The 21,712-nt window shown below is 44.0% G+C and overlaps 1 protein-coding gene across 1 annotated transcript in view; it reads right to left on the bottom strand.

Moving 5' to 3' along the window:
- Positions 1-3,239: 3,239 nt before the first annotated feature.
- The window catches only part of mrc2 (mannose receptor, C type 2), a 28,078-nt gene continuing 9,605 nt past the window's right edge, over positions 3,240-21,712 (bottom strand). The window contains exons 3-29 of the mRNA XM_034593418.1: positions 19,681-19,854; positions 19,362-19,526; positions 18,225-18,338; positions 17,884-18,027; positions 17,595-17,786; positions 16,377-16,531; positions 16,142-16,246; positions 12,557-12,672; positions 12,300-12,442; positions 10,756-10,973; positions 10,514-10,656; positions 10,333-10,429; positions 10,073-10,202; positions 9,851-9,883; positions 9,563-9,729; positions 9,074-9,242; positions 8,843-8,985; positions 8,598-8,706; positions 8,255-8,421; positions 8,047-8,155; positions 7,707-7,945; positions 7,433-7,595; positions 7,164-7,313; positions 6,770-6,883; positions 6,150-6,329; positions 5,797-5,820; positions 3,240-5,700 (exon numbers count right to left, since the gene is read on the bottom strand). Coding sequence (XP_034449309.1) covers positions 5,480-5,700; positions 5,797-5,820; positions 6,150-6,329; positions 6,770-6,883; positions 7,164-7,313; positions 7,433-7,595; positions 7,707-7,945; positions 8,047-8,155; positions 8,255-8,421; positions 8,598-8,706; positions 8,843-8,985; positions 9,074-9,242; positions 9,563-9,729; positions 9,851-9,883; positions 10,073-10,202; positions 10,333-10,429; positions 10,514-10,656; positions 10,756-10,973; positions 12,300-12,442; positions 12,557-12,672; positions 16,142-16,246; positions 16,377-16,531; positions 17,595-17,786; positions 17,884-18,027; positions 18,225-18,338; positions 19,362-19,526; positions 19,681-19,854 — 3,884 coding nt within the window. The 3' untranslated portion in view covers positions 3,240-5,479. The remainder of the gene's footprint in view (positions 5,701-5,796; positions 5,821-6,149; positions 6,330-6,769; positions 6,884-7,163; positions 7,314-7,432; positions 7,596-7,706; positions 7,946-8,046; positions 8,156-8,254; positions 8,422-8,597; positions 8,707-8,842; positions 8,986-9,073; positions 9,243-9,562; positions 9,730-9,850; positions 9,884-10,072; positions 10,203-10,332; positions 10,430-10,513; positions 10,657-10,755; positions 10,974-12,299; positions 12,443-12,556; positions 12,673-16,141; positions 16,247-16,376; positions 16,532-17,594; positions 17,787-17,883; positions 18,028-18,224; positions 18,339-19,361; positions 19,527-19,680; positions 19,855-21,712) is intronic.

Below are 21,712 nucleotides of genomic sequence, written 5' to 3'. Positions count from 1 at the left end.
GTCTCAGCTCTCTCTTAGGTGCCCTTTTGGAAAAGAAGTATTAAAAACACTTCATTATATAAGCAGATAAGAGAAAGTTTGTTATTATTGCTATTTTTCACTATTATTATTATTATTATTATTATTATAGGCAGCTTCTTTTTAATAGAACTTATTCTGCTGCTGGTGTTAAGAGGTTTTCTCCCTCTCTCTCTCTCTCTCTCCCTCTCTCTCTCTCTCTCTCTCTCTCTCTCTCTCTCTCTCTCTCTCTCTCTCTCTCTCTCTCTCTGTGTTGTCTCTCCTCTGTTGCCAGCCCAACAGCTGCTTCTCCCTTGGCCAGCCTCCAAATGGATGACTGAGGAGAGTGAATGGGTTTTTAATTTCACTTGTTAACGCTGTTTTCTCTCCGTCGCTCCCCTCCCTCAAACCTGCAGTGCCAACACAGTCAGATAGGAAGCGGGGGGGAAATAAACAACAGTTTGGGACCGACACGAGAGCAGGGTCTCAATACCATCCTTCAAATTAAGAGGACATTGATTAGGCACGGGCTGAGATATTTGAAGAGTTTCATTCTTCTTTCTCTCTTCTTCAGTGGGTTAATTAATCCTGAAGGGTTTACTTTAAAACTCAAGTGTCTCAGAGGCGAAGCTGTGATATTGTTCTGCTAATCCCACAGCTGAGACCTCCATCGCCGCTGTCTGTCTTTCAACTCCAAAACCCCAGACAGGTGCGTTTTAAAAAGCCTCAGGCAAGATGGCTGCTTCCTTAGCAATGGAAGCTGTACATGTGCGAAGAGGAGGCCCCCAAGTCACATTAGTTCCTCCTCATGATTCAACCTCTTTCTCCTCAAGCTGACACTTTTATGCTGACCGCTCAGTGATGCATCACTGCATCATCAAAAGAGGGAATAAAGGGAGGAAACCTAAAAGATGTGTAACTGAGGCGAGAAGAGAAACGTACAAATAATAAATCAAACTGAAGTTGTTCAATTGAAAAGTAGATGGCTGCCAAAAACAAATCTCAGATTGATAGATCAGATACTCTCGTCACGAAAAACAATTCACACGCATGCACACATGCACAGATGCACAAACATACACACACCCATGCACACACACACTGCTGGTGTTAAGAGGTGTTCGCCCTCTCTCTCTCTCTCTCTCTCTCTCTCTCTCTCTCTCTCTCTCTCTCTCTCTCTCTCTCTCTCTCTCTCACACACACACACACACACAAACAAACAAAAACTGTATAATATTTACTTCAACTGTTGCCAGAGAATTTTTAATTATTAAGAATTATTTAAGAATATATATATAACTACGCAGGATTTCTGATAAATACTGAAGAAAACACATATCTGTGAAAACTCTCAGTCATCATGATGTTTTTATCCAAGCAGAGTTAAATTGAGGGCGACTGGATTTGGCTTCATTTGTGCGAGGAAGCCTCTGGATAAGAGGTGAAACATCTCAGAGCTACAGCCAAGTCCAGGTGCCCTCAAATCAATTCAACTCTCCTTGGGCTGAGGACAACAAAGTAAAACACCAAGGTAAGCTGGATTCAACACAACAGGACTAACAGGTTGCAGCTGCAGCTGCAGCATGCAAATAGGTGCTGATAGAGGTTGAGCTGCAGGTGTAAATCAACCCAGAGAGAAATTGTTAGAGAAATTCTTTGAGGATAAGTTTCCTCACACTGGAGACGCATTAAAGACGACAGGAAACTGGGCCGGGAAACTTACAAACAACTGCTGCAACACATAACCTCAGGATTCTTTAAACAGAGTGCCCCCGGCACGCAGTAGGATGGGTTCTGACATCCATCCTAAGTGAGACAGATTACACTGAGCCAGTTTAATTTGAATTACAAGCTATTTACTGGCTCAGATGTGATGCTGCAGGGGCGCGGTTTCACTGCGAGGAGGAGGTCCCAAGCTTCCGTGACCGTTGGGTTTAAAACTCTCATCCCCTTTGTTGGCCTTTACCTGTCCCAGCATGTCGAGCCAGGGGCTGGAGGGGATGGAGCAGGAAGCTGCTGTGTCTGGACCGACTCTCAGGCTTTGGGTTCCCAGCACAGGTCAGATAAATGATTAATGTGGGGATAGACACGATTAGCGTGAGCTAACAAATAGAATTAAATTACAAACGTAGATCTACTGCTTGGCCACTGGAGTGGTGAATTTAAAAGCAGTTTCAGAAAGTGACTGTTGGGACATTCTAGTCTTAAATCATTATTTCTACAAATTCTGTTGGTTAATGTTTGTTTTCACGTCTCTTAAAAAAGAAATTTTGATATTAATGATAAAAAGTAAATGGTAAATGGATAATCAGTTTTTATATATCTTGATGACCACTCACTTTTAAATCCAGTTTTACATTCACACACATTCATACAGTGCATCTATGTGCATCCCTTTTCTCTAGCAGAAGGGGTAATTTGGGGATTCAGTATCTATCTATCTAGTAATATAAAAGGACACTTTGATCAAACCGCTGACCTTCTGGTTAGAGGACGACCGCTCTAACCCCCGTGCCACAGCCAATGATGTCTGAAGAAAGACGTTTGGCCTGGTGATGATCTAACAACCATTGTTTGTCCATAGATCTGCCTATCATACCTTTATAGTGATCATGTGCAATATGCGTATATGGATATGGAATGCATTTATTTATGCGTGTGCATGTGTTTATGTTGTGTTAGTACACTGGATTGAGTGCATTGTCTTTTATTCTGTTTTCTATGCATCACTGGAGCAGCACCTTTATATTCCGTTGTACTCTGCTGATACAATGACATTTTCTATATCTTTAAATAAATGTGTCCCTTGTAATTGTCTTATCAGGCTCAAATCTCTCATAATCTCCATTTAACAGCTGAGGTTCAGATACAGTTACAATGACAAAGCAGATTTTCAGTCAACATGTAGCAGGCAGTCAATCTGCAGCGTAAGATCATTATACAAAAGTAGTCACTGTATGTTTGGGTTGTTTGCCTCTGTAGAGACAATGGAAAACACACAGTGAGAGTCAAGGGAAACAAATGTTCACATGAGCATGAGGCGTCTCACAAACCGGGCGAGGTGTGCCCCCTTGTGGAAAGACATCAACATCACAGTCCACGTTTAATACGTTACTTCCTCCATATTTAATTGTCCAGCACACTGCTTTGAAAACTCAACATTAAGGAAACTGAATTACAGACAAATGGAAAGTAAACTTGGTAAATGAATAACAAGCCATTAAAAACGATAAGAGCATAGGTTTTTTCAGAACATAGACTTTATTCATTTCGTATAAAAATGACACAAACACTCTTAAAAAGTTGAGCAGGTGCTTCAGGTAACCTTCACAGGGACGTGAGCCAGCCTGCATCACAGACTCGATCACACACACACACGAGGGCCAATGCACCTTCACATCACCACCTTTCAGTTCACCTCTCCTGCACGTGGAGGCCCGACCTGTACAGTGAACCACCAGCAGAGGCCGGGGTAAGCCTCTGACACACCACTGAACCCTTTGCACTCCTCCTTCCCTGCTTCCCTCTCTTCCCTCTCTTCCCCAACTCCTCCTTTTTCCCCTTTTCTCCTTCATCTGGTTTTCCTTTTTTTTTTCCCTCAATCGTCGTTGTGACCCTTCATATCCCTGAGCCCAGCTTCTCTGATTGGTTCCAGACGTGCCACTGAGCTCTTCTTGCCGACTCAACATTCCACAGCTGGAGACTGCACACACACTCACACACACACACACACTCACACACATACTCTCTCTCTCACACACACACACACACACTATTTGCTCCCTCTCCTCCTACCTTCCCCCTCTATCTTAGTCCAACTCAGAGAGCAAAAGAAGCGTTTTTTTTTTTTTTTTTTTCATGGCAGTTAGTGAGCCTCAGACTGAAAAGGCTCCAAAGCATTCCTCCGAGCAGGAAGACAGAAATGCACTCAGAGGCAAGAGCCGCAGGAAAAAGTAGAAAGTTTGAGGAGGCAAATGAAATGCTCATTATGGTCATTATAATGCACAAACGTGAAATCGTAAAAATGACGATGGAGGTTTTTCTCTCACGAAAAGAGTACGTTTTCGCTAAACAATCTCTGGCTCTCATATATACAACGTCGTCATTTGCATGAGGGATGTTTTCCTCTGTGGGGGCAAGTGTTGGCGTTTATCCCATAACAGAAGTGAAGTTTCCAAATGTCTTCACCAGTTGTACTTAAGCGAAATCGCATAATGAAACCTGCATCATCGAAAAGACAAAACGAGAGAGAAGTATACTAGCGATAAAACATTACAGAGTGAATTGTGAATTGTGGTGTATAAAAGTGATGAATCAGACAAATATCAAATTGCAAAACCTTTTTTCATGGCAAGCACAAAGAAAATGACTGTCCATAAAAAATGCTGAATCAGCTCCAGATGGTGGCACGAGGAGCCAAAACAAACAACAGAGCAGCGACTGTGTCTTAAGGATAATGACAAAAGGTCGAAAAGTGGTGGAGACTAAGGCCGATTTAGATCAGGATAAGAGTAGAAAGTGCCAAACTGTACACAAAGCCATAGATGCTGAAAGTCTAATCATTTGATGACAACCCTAAGTCCTGCTGTGCCACAAAGACAATGTAATCTATTTTAAAGACCAGCTTTCAATACTAAGTTCTAATTATGTGCACAATTTTAGTGTGCTGCCCTCAGACGGTTTGAGGTCACTGGTCCCTGTCACCTTCCACACATTCACATTTGGACTTCTCCCTCCTCGGCTCGGCGTCGGACAGCTGGTGCTGACGTGTCCGATCCGAGCGGAGGAGAGAGGCAGGCTCACACAAACCACACATGCATCATCAGTAACAGTTTTCTGCAGCTGCAGAGATAACGACAAATCAACAAGGAAGGACGCACAAATGCAACAAAACAACAACAAAGACAAAAAAGACACCTCAAGTTCCGGTAAATACTGTCATGGCAAAGACCCTTACAAAACTGAAAAAAAGGAATTTGGTCCTGAAGAAGACTGGCTGTGTATTTGGAGAACGGAGACAAATGGTTTTAGTTGATCTGTGGCTGTGTGATTGTCTTTCAATCAAAATGGGAAGAAGAAAGGAAATATACTGTACACCAACCAAATATTTACGTTGGCACCAGGGAAAACGGTTTTGAACTTTTCCAACTGTGATAAAATTAAGTTCCCAGTAGATCCACAAATGGTCTTCCTGGATGCTTTGGGGGAAAAACTGTACGTAAAAGGAATGATCTGATTTGACTGGAGGGTAAATTGCTTGAATTGTCTTGACAACAGAAAAGACGAGGGATTCAATTATAAATCTAAATATCTGCTGCGCTCTACACAGCCCTTCAGCACTTAAAAAATCTTTTTTGGTTTCAAAAGAGACGACATAAACGCCACAATGGGTTTTTCCTTTTTTTTTGAGTCAACGCCTCTCCGGCGTTGGGTCGGCTCCAGCCTCGCGGCTGGTTGGATGGTCGGTCCAGGCAAAGCTCTGCTACTCTGGCTGCTCGTTCAGCTCCATGTCCGACACCAGGATGTTCTTCTCGGCCTGCTCGGAAAGGCTGGAGCTCGTGCGGCTGTAGCGGGCCCCGTCGTACGACCCCCGCGACCCAACAGTTCTCCGACGGTACAAGTAGATCACACCGACGATCAGCACCACCAGCACCAGGCCCGCGACTATGACGACAATCAGAGTGGGCAGATGGTCGTCATCCACTGGGCAGAGACAGAGGATGGAAATGTCGATTAGCAAACACACAAATACACACAAATGGGCCACACACAAACATTGCAGCTAATGATCACACTTACTTGTTACAGCTGAGGTCTCAGCACCTGTAAATGGAAGATGGGAAATTTAATTGATTAATTGAATCAATTAAATTAAATTTTTCAGCAATAATCTTATAATAATTTCAATTGTACTTGCACTTCTGAGTGATTTTTACATTTTTCTGTTTTTCTTTATTTGGAACCCATGCAATGGTGGACATAGCCAATATTCAGTTTATATCATTATTATATATATTATCTAACACAATCAACGTTTCCCTCTTTTATCAAACACTGAACAACGGAAATCTTCTCTTGTAAGGTGGGCTCGTCTGCGACTCAGACTCGACAGACTCAGCTCAGATGACGCGGCCTCGTGTGTGTGAGCTTACTGCGTGGTCGTTTGCAGATGACCCCGTGCGTGCGATTTCGGCACGAGCCCGGCTTCCACAGGCCGCTGTTGCTCTGGATCCAGAAGCAGGAGTTGGGAGACAGAACGGAGAAGGCGAGATCGTGCGTCTCCCAGTTGGTGTAGGACATCTCTGTTTCCTCGCTCCACACTAGACCCCTACCTGCAGCGGGGACACAAGCGCACGCACCCGGAGACGTAAACACTCTTTCACTTTATCTTAAGGAGAGCACATTGTATAGCATGCTGAGTCATAAGGGTTTCCAAGATTGGCTTTAGTTCTTTCCATTAGCTTATCAAGCATGTTTCAAATTATATAATTGAGTCGTAGTAATTATGATGTTTAAATTAATTAACTTGTTGAAGATAAGGCACCTCGCTATCACATTGAGAGAAACAGTCTTTATCATGTTTCCGCTACTTAATTAATTCTTTCATGATTATTCTGTAAACGATATCATAATTAATCCGGTAAAATTGACTAAATTAGATTCAAACAGAGCAGGATAATTCAACTAAAAGTGGCACAAAACTGTAATGTTTGGATTTAAACTTTCTGAAGGTTGATAAGTCTGCTGCTGTGGATGTTGTTTGAGGTTGGACCTTTCACGCTGATGCCCAGCCAAGCTCCATGTGCCTGCTCCGCATAGCTCTGGATGTGTTCCCACACAAATCCGTTCTCCGTCTCGTCCAAGACCGAGAGAAGCTCTGCTCCCTCTACAAGAGAGAAAAAAGAAAGGAAAGAACAGAAATGGAACAAACCGGAATTGATTGTGCAGCGAGATTTACCAGTGGTGCAGCAGGCTCAATGAAACACTTCTAAATTTAGACATATTGATGGATTTGGTCAATTGTTTGCAGCGGAGAAGGTCAGAAGTGTCGCACTTAATTGGCTTTCAGGTCAGTGTCGCGAGGCCGTGCGGGCCAACGCAGCAGGAGTCTGAGCCGAACAGGACGAGTGTAAGCGACGGGCGCGCTCCTGCAGCTCTCCCCTTACCTTTTTTACAGGACATGCGAGCGTCCTGCTGTAGTCTGAGTGATTGCAGGTTGAAGGCATAACAGTGGTTTCTGAAAGACACCCAGGACCAATCCCCGACAGAGTTGGGACACTTGCCAGGGTAGATCCATTGGTGACCCACAGGCTCGTCTGGCAGGGAGAAAAACATCAGGGATTAACTAAGTTTAGTTTAACTCAAATGAAAGTCAAGTTTAGGTTTTTATAATGTATAGACTGTTGTATATTGGTGTTATTTTACAAATAAATACCACTAATTTGACAGATTGCAGCATCAAGCTTAGCATCACAGGGAGTCATGGTCCACCGCCCAGTAGTGGTCATGTGACCGCATCCAGCCATGTGATTGGGCTCCCCATCATTCCAGTTGGAATACGACACTTCCTCTTCACCCAGCCAGGTGAAGCTCCGTCCCTGAATCAAAGAAAGTACAAGTTGAGAATCACTGCCTCCTGTAGCGTGGAAAACACTGTTGTGCCTCGTGTGACTCTAGTGATTCAATTAAAGTTAAGTTCTTAGGCTCACTCCATAGTTGTAGAGAGCCACCCAGGCCGGCCGGTGCAGACGGTTGATCAGCAGCGTGAGGTACGCCTGCTGGTAGGGATCCTTCACCGTGGCCAGAGTCCCATTCAAAGATTCACACAGATGCAAAGCGCCGGTCCAGTCCAGGCGCTTCTCCACCACCCGGTACGTCACTCCACCCAACTCCACAGGCTTCGACAGGGAGGCAGGAATCAGGGCAGGTGCCGGAGGGAGACCTTGGTCTGAAGAAACAAGGTTCACTGTGCGTCAACACACTTCTGCTTCAGGTGCAAGTCTCCAGTTTTAAAAACACACACGCTTGAGGTAATAATGAGCTCCACACCTTGATGCCTTTGACAAACGTAGCCATTACTCTCCATCTCACAGGCTCGGGAGGCCCACATGCCGGCGTTCTTCTGCGGGTTCCCGTGAATCATCACCACGCAGTTTCCCTGAGAGGCGACAGTGACATGATCAGAACTGGGACAGAGCGAGGACAACACCAAAGCATCAGAGCTGCGATTGGTGGGTGTTGTTGTGAGTAGCTATACCCGCGTCTTGTTTTGGTGCGGTCCACTGTTGTCGAGTGGCTCTCCGGGGCCCCAGTTGGTGTAGCTGAGCAGGCCAGCCTTGGCCCATTGGAAGTGACCTTTAGAGTCCGAGGTCAAACCCACCCAGAGGTCAACACTGGCGTTGTTCAGCAGGGTGGTGACGAAGGCTGTGGGGCGCAGAATCGATTGTGTCACAGTGGGCATGAGCGTGGAGAGACTTGGGTAACAAACTTCAGAAAAGGTTTAAAGATAAGGACACGCAAGTGCATACCAATGGATAGATAGACAGATCGATTGGATCTAACCACCTCTCCTCTGTTTGTGAGTGTTCTGCTGTAATTACCTTGCTCCAGATGATTGGTCACCACTGCCAGCACACCTCCCTGAGTCTCACATCTCAGCTTGGACGCAGACCACGTGACCCGGTACGACTGATCGAACACCCTGAAACACTTCACAAAATTCAGCCCAGGTCAGTTTGCGTCCGGACAGTTAAAGGTGCATTAGATAAACTATTACTCTTTAGTTGCTATGCCTCTCTGCCTGTTTGCTATACAACTAACACGATAAATACACAATGAAATCTACCTTATGCTGATAGGACGCCCATCCATCCGGGCAGCCCGCGGGGGGGTGGGGGGATGACGGGGTCGGAGGAATGGTGCCTGTGACGTTCACTCTCTTACAGATGTAGGGCAGGTCAGAGGGGCATTTCTGATCGGCCCAGTCCGCTGTTCGGAAGTGACAAACACAAGCGCGCGTTAAGTGCACTGCCTTTTCATTTAGCCTCTTGAGGTGTCACATCCCGGCTGCTTGTACCTTTGTTGGCCGACATGTGAACACATCTGCGATCACGGCTGAGCGGATGCGGCCTCCCGAGGGCCCAGGACACGTAATTGAGCACAGAGTGGTCAGACCAGCGGAAACGGCCGTCGTTTTCGTAGGTGTGAAGCCCCAGCCACCAGTTATCACCCTCTGCTCTCACCATCTAAAACGTGAGAGAGAAACTGTGAACAAGGCTGCAGTGACCTTGAATATTCAAAGTTTGTTCAGAAAAAAAGAAATACTGCAGGTTTATACCACAGTGTTACTGTAAATGCACAGTTATTTCACCCTGAACTGTAGTTACACAGTGTGGTGGTGATGCAGTATGCAGACACCATAATTAGTGGTGATTTAGGGTCAGTATATCACGGCGTTGCCCAGATTAAACTGGACCGCTTGCAGACACCATGGTGATCAATTGCCTCTTCGGGTTAAATCAACTCCTATAAAGGATGATGAACATTTTGATAAAGTGTCCAGTGCCTTGCGTAAAGTGCTGCCCAGGAAAGCGTCTTCCTCAGCTGAGTGGACGGACGCCAGCGAGGAGTCAAACCAGGAGCAAATCCTCTGGGCCTGGTCCCAAGTGTTGCGGTGGTCAAAAAATTTATATTCAGCCTCCTGGAAGGGAATCCACTCGGGTGAAGAGGTGCCTGATAGAACACGTGGCGAGAAACATGGCCAGACATCACAGGAAGGTTTTCAAATAAACACTGATGAGATTATTTCATTACATTTAGTGGTGTAGTTGAAAGCAAAGAAAATTAAACTGACCTTCAGAGACTTCTGGTTCCTTCTCAACACTACCTAAGAAGACAGGAGCAAGGGAAAGGTGTGTTAATGAAATGCAACATGAGCCGGAGGGAGAAATGACGTACCACAAATCAGAAAACAATATTTCAGATGTAGAATTTAAATATGCCCAGGACTAAAATACCAATTTCATCCACAGGACCTTTTAAATATTCACAAAGAAAAGGTCCGGTGTAGTTGTACCTCTGGGGATCTTGCAGATCCAGTCTAGCTCTGAGTCACAGTGCATGGCCAGCCACGTCATTGTGCCCAAGTCTGCCGCAGCACACTGCCGAATGTTATAGTTGTAGCGGCCGAAGTTCTGGTACGTGAACTGAAACACAAACGACAAACAGATTCTGTTTCAAGCATCATTTTAAAAAAACAATCTGGACAATGAGTTTTTCTTTTTAAATGGTGAAGTTGCCTTTTTTTGGGGGCGCAGATATCTTTTCAATACTCACAGCCAATCCATCGCTCCACTTCCAACTACCATTGTCCATGGGGTTCCTGCGGTTGAGGCCAATCCAAAACCAATGCTGCTCATGGTCCTCGGATTCCCTATGGACCAAAGCTTCATCATCATCGTCATCATCATCACAATCATCATCATCCCCTATCAGCTGGTCAGAGGTGCCCACCTACCCGAAGGCCTCATGGAGGACCTGTAAGACGAAGTGCTCCTCGTCCGAGCCGCTGATGCTCAGCAGGTCGGCGCCGTGTCTCCGGCAGAACAGGTGAGCCTGCAGCCAGCTCAGCTTCTGCTCCAGCTGCGAGTAATGAAACACCTGCAACACAGGTAGTGAAGAGGTTATGACATTTTAAGTACACATGGTAAAGTTTGACTTAACTGCAAAGACACGGTGTGAAACGTTTCTGGGACGAACCTTGTAGCAGTAGCGCAGGTTACTGTTGCTCTTCCAGCCGCTGGGACAGGAGCCGCTGAGACTCGGGGTGGGCTGGGGGACGGGCGGCTCGGGGCTCACAGACTTGTCCTGGTCCTGTCTGCAGATGAATTTCGCCTTCGATGACGCACAGTCTTTCACCTCCCACAGACCTGTTGCGAAGCCCGTCGCCATGGAAACGCAGCCGCCATGGACGTTGACTGAAATAGACACAGGGTGAAACGTAGGTGAGTAAAGAGAAGAAAACATACCGCACTGATGAAACATGTGGAAATACAGGAATGATGAGGAGGACTGTGGACATTATCTTATAAGCCAGTGAACTCTATTTTTCTCTAAACTCTCTTACCGATCATCATTATGGATCATATTTTCTAAAATGCTGTGTGGTCTGTTAGTATATGGCAAACACATATTTACTTAAATAAATTAAGAAATACTGTTCCTACGGCTTTTCTCACAAAACTTCATGATACAATCACAGGCTTCAAAGTAAAGGTCTTGAGGTGGAAGTGAGGTTTAATAATAATAATAATAATAATAATAATAATAATAATAATAAATCATGTAAAAATCCAACCAAAGGTTTCTTCTACAAGTCAATCATTGGTGTTGGATTTGGGGTGTTATGATTAAAGCCTTATTATGAGTATATACAGTCTATGGTACTCGTGTCAATACAAAAAATATCATCCTATGACAAAAACCTTCAGATAAAGTTTAACATCGTCGGCCTCCATCCAGCCACTCAATCCAACTGAAGTAACAGACTCTGGCTATAATCTATGCAGAGGTGAAAGTCCAAATATCTGGATCTATCAGGCCAGAAGACTCGGCCATGACCAGGTTTTGAATGTCTAAAAGGTCTGGTTTCATGATTATCTGTATAAAAAGAACACCATGATCACATTTCCTGCCTCATTCCTGTGCTGCCGCCTTCGCAATGTGTCGTAAGACTGTTTCACAATTTCCTCAACAAATGGTTCAAATTTTGATGCATTAACCTCAGAAAACCTCAGGTTTTGTCTGCTGCGCTCGGATAATCAGCTTATCAATGCTTCTGTATAGAGCAATCAGCATATCAGCATTTAAAAGAAAACAAATCCAGTTCAATCCAGCTTCTTCTTTGAATTGGATTAAGTCCCAAACTGGACCTCATGTTTTGGGCAATTGAAAATCCACAGCGATGGATTAGAGGAAACTATAATAATCCCCTCAGGGAAGTGAACTCATCACAGCGACAGTGGTAACAACTAATAAATGAAGCACAATGAAATTACAACAGCAGTAATAAAAGACAAGAGCTGAATCAGGTAGACCAATGAAAAACCTTGTAAAAACATGTTGAAATCTATAAGGTTTTAATCGATTTTTCATCAATATACAATTAAATCTGATTCCTCTTGATCATTACATTTACATCCTTTACGACACCCTGATTTTGACCAAAAAGGTTGTTCTTTTCCTGTTGTCTGTTTTGACAACTTAACTCAGAGTTTATTCTGTAAATCATGTTTTTGGGCTACCTGGCTCGTCACGATTCCAGTTGGTGTAGGTCACGTCGTCACCACTGAGCCAGCGGAAAGACCCGCTTTGATCGTGGAGGCCGATCCAGAGGGAATCTCCCGAGCGACCGAACAACAGGCTGTTGGCGAAGGCCTGCTCGAACCTGCGGAGGTTTAAATAGGGGCTTTAAGGAAAGCAAGCACCGACGAGGCAGACTGTGGCGACTTTCAAGGTAAAGTGTATGTGTGTCCAGGTGTGTGCACGCTGCTGTACACACCTGTTTGTAATGGTAACAAGGGAGGCTCCGTAGTCCTCACAGGATTTCCTGGCTTCATCAAAGGTGAGTAGGTCTTCTCCCACCCAGTAACAAGCTGGACTGTGCCACTTCCAGCCCTGAGAGGAGAGGAAGAGCAAGAGCAAGAGGAAGAGGAAGAGGAAGAGGAAGAGGAAGAGAAGAGGCAATTAAGCAGATATGGAAATTAACCACCTTAAGAGAGGAAACTCAGAGTATTGGTGGATCCAGATCAGGGGACAGATACAGGAACTTCTATTTTTTGCACTTTTTTAACATTACAAGATTTTTCAACATTTTCACTGTTTTCCAGGAATAATTAATGGCTCTTGATGAAAACAATCATACACATTAAGGGAACAGATATCTGTGAGCGTGTGTGAACTTTGGCGCAGCTTGATTGTATTTAAAAGGACTGTGAGGCCTCGACGAAGGTATCTGCTCTGTGCCATTCTGGTTCAATAATTTGAAATCACTGTATGGGCATCAAACTACAGGTGAACAGCAATTATGCTAATATTAATGGAAGTGCAGTGCTAAATTTTAAACAGCTCAGTAGCAGCACAAAGTTAGGGACTATGGCAACAACTAACTGGAGCAGTTTAAGGAAAACACCATCAAATAGCATTCAACTATTTTGGGGTGGAGGACGTAATCGCTCCACTTGAAACACTAACCACATCATTCCTTTGCCCTTAATCTTCCACTGAATTTCATTCACATCTGTTAAATACTTTAAAACACATTTTGCTCACTAGCAGACAGACAGACAAACAGGGGAAGTGAAAAACACAAACGATCTCCGAAAAAGCAACAGAAGTGAGTCCACTCATATGACCTGATTTTATCCTGAATGCAGAATACAAAAACGAACAAGTCTATGCACGCAGAAATAACTTTTCCCTGGCCTCGATCCCTCCTGTCGGCTCTTGCACTGTAGTCGTGGAAGTGCGCAGATGCAGCCAACACGCCGAGGGTCACGAGGGGTGAGATATTGAGTGAGATCGGAAGGGAGAGAAAGTGCAGCTTCTTGTGAAAAAGCTCCACCTCGGGCTTTTTGCACAGCCACGTTTGGCATCTAGACAGAAACCTCAAATATTATACCTGCTGGAGAGGCCTGACCTCACATCTCCTTCAAATATTCTCCCTCTTTTCTGTCTTTATTTTCTGCAGAACATCAAACATCTTGAGTATTTTTCCATGATTTCCCCAATATGACCAAATGTGCAAATATAATTTTCAACCCCATACCCTCAATTTGATTTTACAAGAATCATTTGAAAATATACAGAATTTTGATGGAATGCCTTGGTCACCCAGTGCAGTTTCAGGGTACATGCATTCTTTCCCCAGACACCTGGTTCACCATGACCTTTGACCACTGAAATTGAATGAGTTAATATTTGAGTCCAAGTGACACCTTATCAAAAGTTGAAGATATTCCCTAAAGGCAGACAAGGAGCAAAAAAACATGTTTGTTGTGTCTTGAGGCCACCGTGACCTTGTGGTTTGACCTTTCACCACCCGTATCTAACCAGTTGATCCGTCAAAGTGAACATTTTTGACAAATTTGAAAGGATTTTTTTCCTGGTGGTCTTAAGATAACACGTTCACAAGGCAAAAACTAAGAGGTTTGAGAGGTCGCAGTGACCTTGACCTTTAACCTTCAAAATAGAATCAGCTTATCTTTGAGTCCAGGTGAATGGTTGTACTAAATTTAAAGAAATTGCTTCAAAGTCTTTAAGAGCTGTTGCTTTTATAAACCAAACACATGTTTTGTAAGGTCACAGCGATCTTCACCTTTCACCTTTACTGGCACAGACGCATAAAACCGACAGACAGTCGCACCATAAGCTTTTTTTGAGTTACAAAATTATCTTTGTAATTTCAAATCCCAAAATCTCAAAGAAATCTGGTGTACTCTTCGGCAACTGTATCCTTAAACATTAACAAGAATGAACACAGGAACCCAGGGAGTTTGCACTTTCATTATTTTCGGGCCCCCCTTGTGTCTGAGGGGCCTAAGCAGCTGCTGACACCACAGGGTGCCTCCGACTTTAGCAATCAGTCTTTTCAGATCTCACTGTTTATTCGCACATGAAGCAGCTGCGCTACCCTCATAATAAAATCACTATCTTTGCTAGGTAGACGGAAGAAAACAATAGTGTGAGGAGCCGCTGCTCAAGATGACGGCGTCGCAATAATGAGCAATCTGTTGTGTTTTTTGGAAGAATGAGCTCAGGATGGGGTAAATGGTTTTGGGGATTGTGTGGTTGAATGTTGCAGAGACGGTCAGCGGGCTCTCGCTCATTGTTGTTTCACATGTTGCGTGTAGTGAGATCATCTGCTCAAAAACAAGCCGCCGCGCCGCCGCAGGGCCCTGCAGCGCGCGCCATGCCAAATGACCCCTGTCACATTACCACCCATGACGCCTCGCTCCCCGGGGAGCGGGGGTAAAGATTCATTACGCCAAACAAATGGTCCATCCATACAGAGATCTTTGTTGAGAGCCGAGCAGCTGAGATCCAGCACGACCCTCAGCTTCAGATCATTTGCATCATGAGTCAACACATGAACACACAAAGATGTAACTCCTTCATCTACACAGACACACTGTGATAGTCCCCTATAATTCAAACATCACTGATAAAGAACCCACTAACTTTAACGATAAAGATTTTCAGTAAGCAGGTAGAAGTCAGGTATGATCTGCTGTATGATCTCATATGGAGAGAATTAAGATGTGTGGACTCAGAGACAGATGTAGATGGATCCTCCAGATGTGGTTCACTTCATCATGTGGCTGAAGTAGTGGGCGCAACACAGTGCATGTTAATGTATGAAGTGAATGCACTTACTGAATGAAGATACAAACGTCTCAATTTGATTTGTTTTTACTTTCACTTTGGCTTTTTAAAATTATGCATGAAGCCAAATTGCTCTGTGTGTGTGTGTGTGTGTGTGTGTGTGTGTGTGTGTGTGTGTGTGTGTGTGTGTGTGTGTGTGTTACCTCTCTAGGACCTTCCCCACTAAAAACACTGTCCTGGTCAGGACCAATTAGATAGGGGAAGTTTTAAAAGGTTTGGGTTAAGTTGTTCACAATGAATGAAGTCAAGGCAGTGTCCTTACAAGGATAGCTGTTTAAAAAAAACACTTATTTTAACTCTAACTTTATCCCTCTCTTGTCTTTCCAGTGAGTTTGCAGAAGCATTTAGTGTGTGTGTGTGTGTGTGTGTGTGTGTGTGTGTGTGTGTGTGTGTGTGTGTGTGTGTGTGTGTGTGTGTGTGTGTGTGTGTGTGTGTGTGTGTCTGGTATGCCTGGTAAACTTCCAAGTCTTAAGGGAGTGATTTATGTTACAGTTAGAGGCTCAGGGCAGACGAGTGGGCGGGCGGACGGGTGAGAGCCGGGCAGCAGCTCTGGGAAAAGGGGTCAAAGGTGAAGAAATGGCTGGAATATCATAATAATAAGAGTAATAGTTATGTTCCCGTTAACACTGCAGACTGTCAGCAGCTGGAATAAGATCACTGACACGTTCTCAGCAGAATCGTCAAGAGAGGAAAAGAGCCCTACTTGTTTGCAGTCTTGGTGTTGAGGTTTCCCTTCACTCTTTGTTCCTGGTTTCTTACAGATGGAGGGCAGGGTCATATTACAAGGGCTGTCGTCCCAGCGGCCGTCCTGCACATGCAAGCAAGACACAAACAAAACGAGAGAGCACAGCTGTTAAATATATACAGATGGAGGAGAATTGCTGACAGTCTTTTGGCTTTGGAGAGGGGTCAGCGTGAGGGTGAGGGTGGTCACTCACGAGCCCCCAGAGGGAGACGCAGTCCTCTTGGGTGTTGCGGAAGTTATTGGGTTCAAACGGGTGCCAGTAGGTGAAGATGACGGGCGTGTGGTCGGTCCACTGGAAGTCCATTTGCATTATGGTGTCATGGAGCCCTATCCACAGTTGTTCGATGTCTGACAGAAGACACACACAACACAAGAATGCAGTTATGCAACTATGGCCTTCATATGAAATTCTCACTTTTTCCAAGGGGTTCAATAATGAAGTTGGAGAACATCCATGACCTAAATATTTGATTTCTCACATCATGTGCTGTTAATCAGCTCAGGAAGGAAGCTGGAACTGTCTCGTTTCCACTACATTTGAGCTTGGTGTGAAGACATGGGCTAAAAACACAACATAATCCATATTTTTACCTCCGCCAAGAACACAATAATGGACTGGATTACCACGAAACATAATGGAAGGATGTGGTATGTGTCAGGGTAGAACCCATTCAATTTCGGTGTGGATACGGATCAGCAGGAGGATCCGGGAATTTCTTTTCACTTTCTTTAACATTGCCAGAAAGGATGCTTTTCAACATTTTCGTTGATTTTACAGAGAATAATTCATGGATCATGATGAACTAAAGCGGGCATGTTTAGGTGACTGATATTAATGAGTGTGTGCAATTTGGTGCAAGGTGCTATTGTAGTTGAACTATATTTTTTACAGAAAAGATATCAAAATCCTCCAGGAAGCTTCTACTCCATAATTGCCAGAGGCATTATGTTTTCAGGTCGTCCATCCAACCATCCCGGCGACATCTGAAGAACGTCTAGAGGGAATTTCTTCAAATTTGGTACAAAGATTCACTTGGACTTAAGAAAACACTGAGAATTTTTATTGTTGTTATAGATCTGAGTGTGTGGACCCTGACCCACTGTACTTCAGAACATTTACATTTTTTGTCTTTGCTAAGCCTGATGTTTTTTTCTTCTTCTACATTTATACAGAAAATATTAATACAAATATTGTACATTTCATTCCGTCAATCTAAAGACAAGATGAAATCCCTGTGGAGCAGCCATAGAGCTCTCAGAGACAGAACAGAAGTCCAGTTTAAGCTTGAAACACAAATCTGACATGTCGCAGTGAATAAACACAAACGAAGTGAAAAGGGAATATGATTTGTAGGATTTCATCTCGTGCAATTCAGAGGGAAAGGTACAGTGCTATAAAAACAGAAATCACCTTTTTTCAAGTTGCGAATGATGAACTCCAGCTCAGGTAGGGTGTGGACGCTGACCAGGTTGGACTCCATCTTCTGGCAGGTTTTCTGAGCCGTATCCCAGTCGCTCTTCTCTGAAGTCAGCTTGTAGCAACCGGCCTGGAAGGCCTGCCAGCCCACATCACACTCATACTTCTTATCATCGGTCCAAGAATCTATGGGAGCAGAAAGATAAAAAACAATCGAGCTGTGGACGTTGGCACCATGGCTGGACTGTTACTGCTACATGATTGAATGGACGAATGCACAGACCTGTAGTGAAGGGGTCCATGGTGGCATTGGGCCTCTTCTTACAGACATACGGCAGAGCAACAGAACAATCGCGGTTTTGCCAGCGACCTGATGACTCAGTCCTGATCACAGCACAGTTCTCCTCTTCTTCGTGATTCGGCTGGTCTGAGGATGAGACATAGAACTCATCAGAACATCTCTCAGGTCCTCGATCGAAGCACAACATTCTCAACAGTAAAAGACTGTGGCTGTGTTTGTTTGAATTAAAAATGAGAAGGCCGACACATTCAGCCTTCTGTGGGAAGCAAATGTTTAAAAAAAAACATCAGGCTTCAAAGCTTGATTTGGTTTTCCAGGCTAACCTTGTTCCCAGTTGAGATACTTGAGCGGTGAGGTGTCGGCCCACTGCCAGCCCCCGTTGATGTCCAGGTCGTTGAGGCCAATCCACAAAGCAGCGCTGTAGCCGGACAGAAAACCTATAACAGCAGGACAATACCTTTCTCAGATGGTATCAAATATGACACAACGGTTTTCTCTGTGCACTTTTGAGAGGGAGGACAGAAAACAAGGATGACTTTTCAACACTGCTTTCACTTATAGGCTGAAGAGCCTCTCAAGTCAGTTAGGATTTTAACTGTCAACACAGGATTGAATAAAAAACTGAGTTTTTTGTGAGAATAGTGAGAAGAAAGTGTGACCAGAAAGAAAATCCACTATTCCTGTTGGAGGATCGAATAAGCAAACCAGATAGACAGTGTTTGCCTGTAAGACGTTATGCTGTAAGCACATTTCCCTGCTACTGACTTTTGAATTTGTCAAAGGCAACCTGTGAAACTAAAGGTGGTAACACAGCCTCCCTGAACGAGGTCTCACTGGACCCCAGAAATAATTCAAGTTTCAAGAAATCAAGGTGCAAATCATCACTGATTCTGAGAGGAGAGGGTGAAACATGAAAATAAAATTCCAAATGACTACATTTTTTTCCCATTTTGTATAGTGTGTTAGTTAGTAAGTAGATTTGCAGTTATGTTTTGTGATTTGTTGCTGTCGTCGTGATTTGCACTTCAGGGCCACCGTAGATTTTCTCCATGTTGATTAATTGGTTGACATTTCTGATTTATTTCTGATGTGTTGTGTTTTTACTTTTTGCTGTTGTGTTTTCTTATTTGCCATTATTTTTCTTTTGTTGTGTTTTTTTAATTTGTTAATCTGATTTGCACTTCTGGGCCACCGTAGATTTCCTCATTGATTTTTGCCTCATATTTCTGATGTGTTGTGTTTAGATTAACAGCTGTGTTCAGTGTAGAAGCAACATGTGTACAGACAGTGACCATTTTTCATGTCGAGGATTAGTTAACAGATAAAACCAACCAGATGATTTCATGGAATAGATTCAGACTTTATCAGTACTGTGTCACAGAAATTGTAGGCAAAGGAAAAAAAAACATTTATTTCAGAAGCTTCAACAGATGTGAACACCTCCTTCACACTGACGTTACCATTAATGTAGGTCTGCTCATGCAGCTTGGTGATGCTCAGCAGGTCTGCCCCCTGCTGCTGGCAACTGATCCGTGCCTCGCTCCATGACAACGTAGCGTGGAAGTTAAACTGGTAACAGCTGTCCGTCAGCGGGTCAGTATCCCAGAATGTCTCACAGCCGCTGCCTGAGAGCGAGGGAGAGACGCGAGGAGTCAGTCAGAGCAGAGGAGAAAGTAGGAGGACACCGGAGTTGACATGGCTGAAAGGAAGCTCAGTGAGATAATAGGGTTCCAGTGAGCTGTAACAGTACAGTCCTGAACTGACAAAGTGATCACTCACTCTTAACAGGACAAAACCCCCAACTCTCGTCCTTGCCATAGTCAAAGGTGGTGGCGCACCAGAGGTGACCGTCCTCCCGGCCGATACCGGTGCAGGTGTGGAACCACTGGCCATCGTACAGGAAGGGCAGGTGGCAGGGGCGGCCGTTAGAGTTGCCCTGGATGGTGTAGATCTCTGTCAGGAAAAGAGAGGGGGGGGGACTGTAAATCCCTGACTCGCTTGAGTTGCCTAAAGTTATGGCTGCGAGCTGTGCTGAACTGAAATACCGTATCTGTTTTCTCAGCGACTCGTATAATCAAACAGAGGGTGATATTCCAGTCAAAACAATAAAGTCAACCAGTGGTCAGCAGAGGGAGGGGCAAACAAATAAATAAAGGCAGGTTATGAGGAAAACTCAATATTTTCATTCTGAAGTTTATGTGGAAATTGAATCAACAGCTGTGGATTTAGAAAAAAAGGCTGGATTTGAATATTTATATTCTAAAGCAGTTTCTTTTAGCAGTGATCCCACACTGCTTCACAACGTCCTCATATAGGTCTTTTGTTATTATTTTCATCGATATACATTACATTTCATTTAGCTGACGCTTTTATCCAAAAGGACTTACGATAAGTGCATTCAACCATGAGGGTACAAACCCAGAACAGCAAGAATCAAGTAAGTACAATTTGCTTCAAAAAAGCCAAACCACAAGTGCTACATGTAAGTGCCATATAAGTACAACTACACTTATTGTTTATTTATTTATTTTTAATATAAACACCAGAGTTGACAGTGTTTTATTAGACATCATCTTCTTAAACAATGTGTAGTCGGAAGAGATGTGTCTTTAGTCTGCGGCGGAATATCTTTTTCGGAAGACTTTCTGCTGTCCTGATGTCATTGGGGAGCTCGTTCCACCATTTAGGAGCCAGGACAGCGAACAGTCGTGATTTTGTTGAGTGGCTAGCTCGCAGTGAGGGAGCAGCGAGCCGATTGGCCGATGCAGAGCGGAGTGGACAGACAGGGGTGTAAGGTTTAACCATGTCCTCGATGTAGACAGGGCCCGATCAGTTCACAGCACGGTACGCAAGTACTAGTGTCTTGAAACGGAAGCGGGCAGCCGAAGTTACAAATGAAACGTTTAAGTTTTCGTGATTTTATTTTTGATCTTACTCAAACTTTGGTGTAATGAAAGCAATCAGATGACTATTGTATCTTTTTGAATATTTGTATTTCAAAGCTGGATCTTTGAGCAGTTTTTTAGACTAGTTTAATTACCTCCATCAAAGAGGTTATGTTTTCGTTTGTTTGTTTATCTGTTATTAAGCAGGAATACACAAAAACAAGAGAACGGATTACCGTGAAATTTGGTGGAAGGAAGTGGTATGGGTCAAGAAAGAACCAACCAAATTTTTGTCCACATCCGTATCAGGGGGCGGGTAAAGTGAATTTAACTGAGGGAACTGTTGGGCCTTTGCGAAGATATCGCGCTCTACTGAGTGCCATTCTATTCTATATCTGATTTCTGCAGTTTCACAAAATCGTCTGAGGTCCCCAAAATGCAGGAGTCCATTTGTTCTTTCCACCAGTGTAGTTTGGTGTGAAGAGAAGGCCAACAGTGAGGGAGAGAGAGGGAGAGAGAGGGAGAGAGCTGGAGAGAGAGGGGGAGCCTGGATCTGTAGTGTTACCAAAACACCAATGGCCAATGGAAAGTAGGGCAGACATGTTAAATGAGGGAGGAAAGATTTCTGAAGCTCCCTCCCTGACTTCCCCTCTGTGCTCCACCACTGTCTGGCTGCAGTGGAGCTGCTCCCCCGGTTGACTAATGTCAGAGGTATTCCTCTCCAGCTTCGAGTTGACTCCACAAAGAAAACTTGTGAAGATCGTCACATGAAAGTTAAATATGTCAATGGATCAAGTTGCCACAAAACAATAAAATAAAAGAGGAGAGGAATAATAAAGAATAAAGTATAAGTTGAGTTTCTGGTCTTATATTTTTGGCAGATCTGGTTTTAATCACTGTCAAGCAGAAAGTCGTACAGCTACGGC

This window comes from Hippoglossus hippoglossus, chromosome 8 (assembly GCF_009819705.1).
Source record: "Hippoglossus hippoglossus isolate fHipHip1 chromosome 8, fHipHip1.pri, whole genome shotgun sequence".
Lineage (NCBI taxonomy): Eukaryota > Metazoa > Chordata > Actinopteri > Pleuronectiformes > Pleuronectidae > Hippoglossus > Hippoglossus hippoglossus.
The sequence above is the reverse complement of the archived record's forward strand: the minus strand, read 5'-3'. Positions and strand labels throughout refer to the sequence as shown.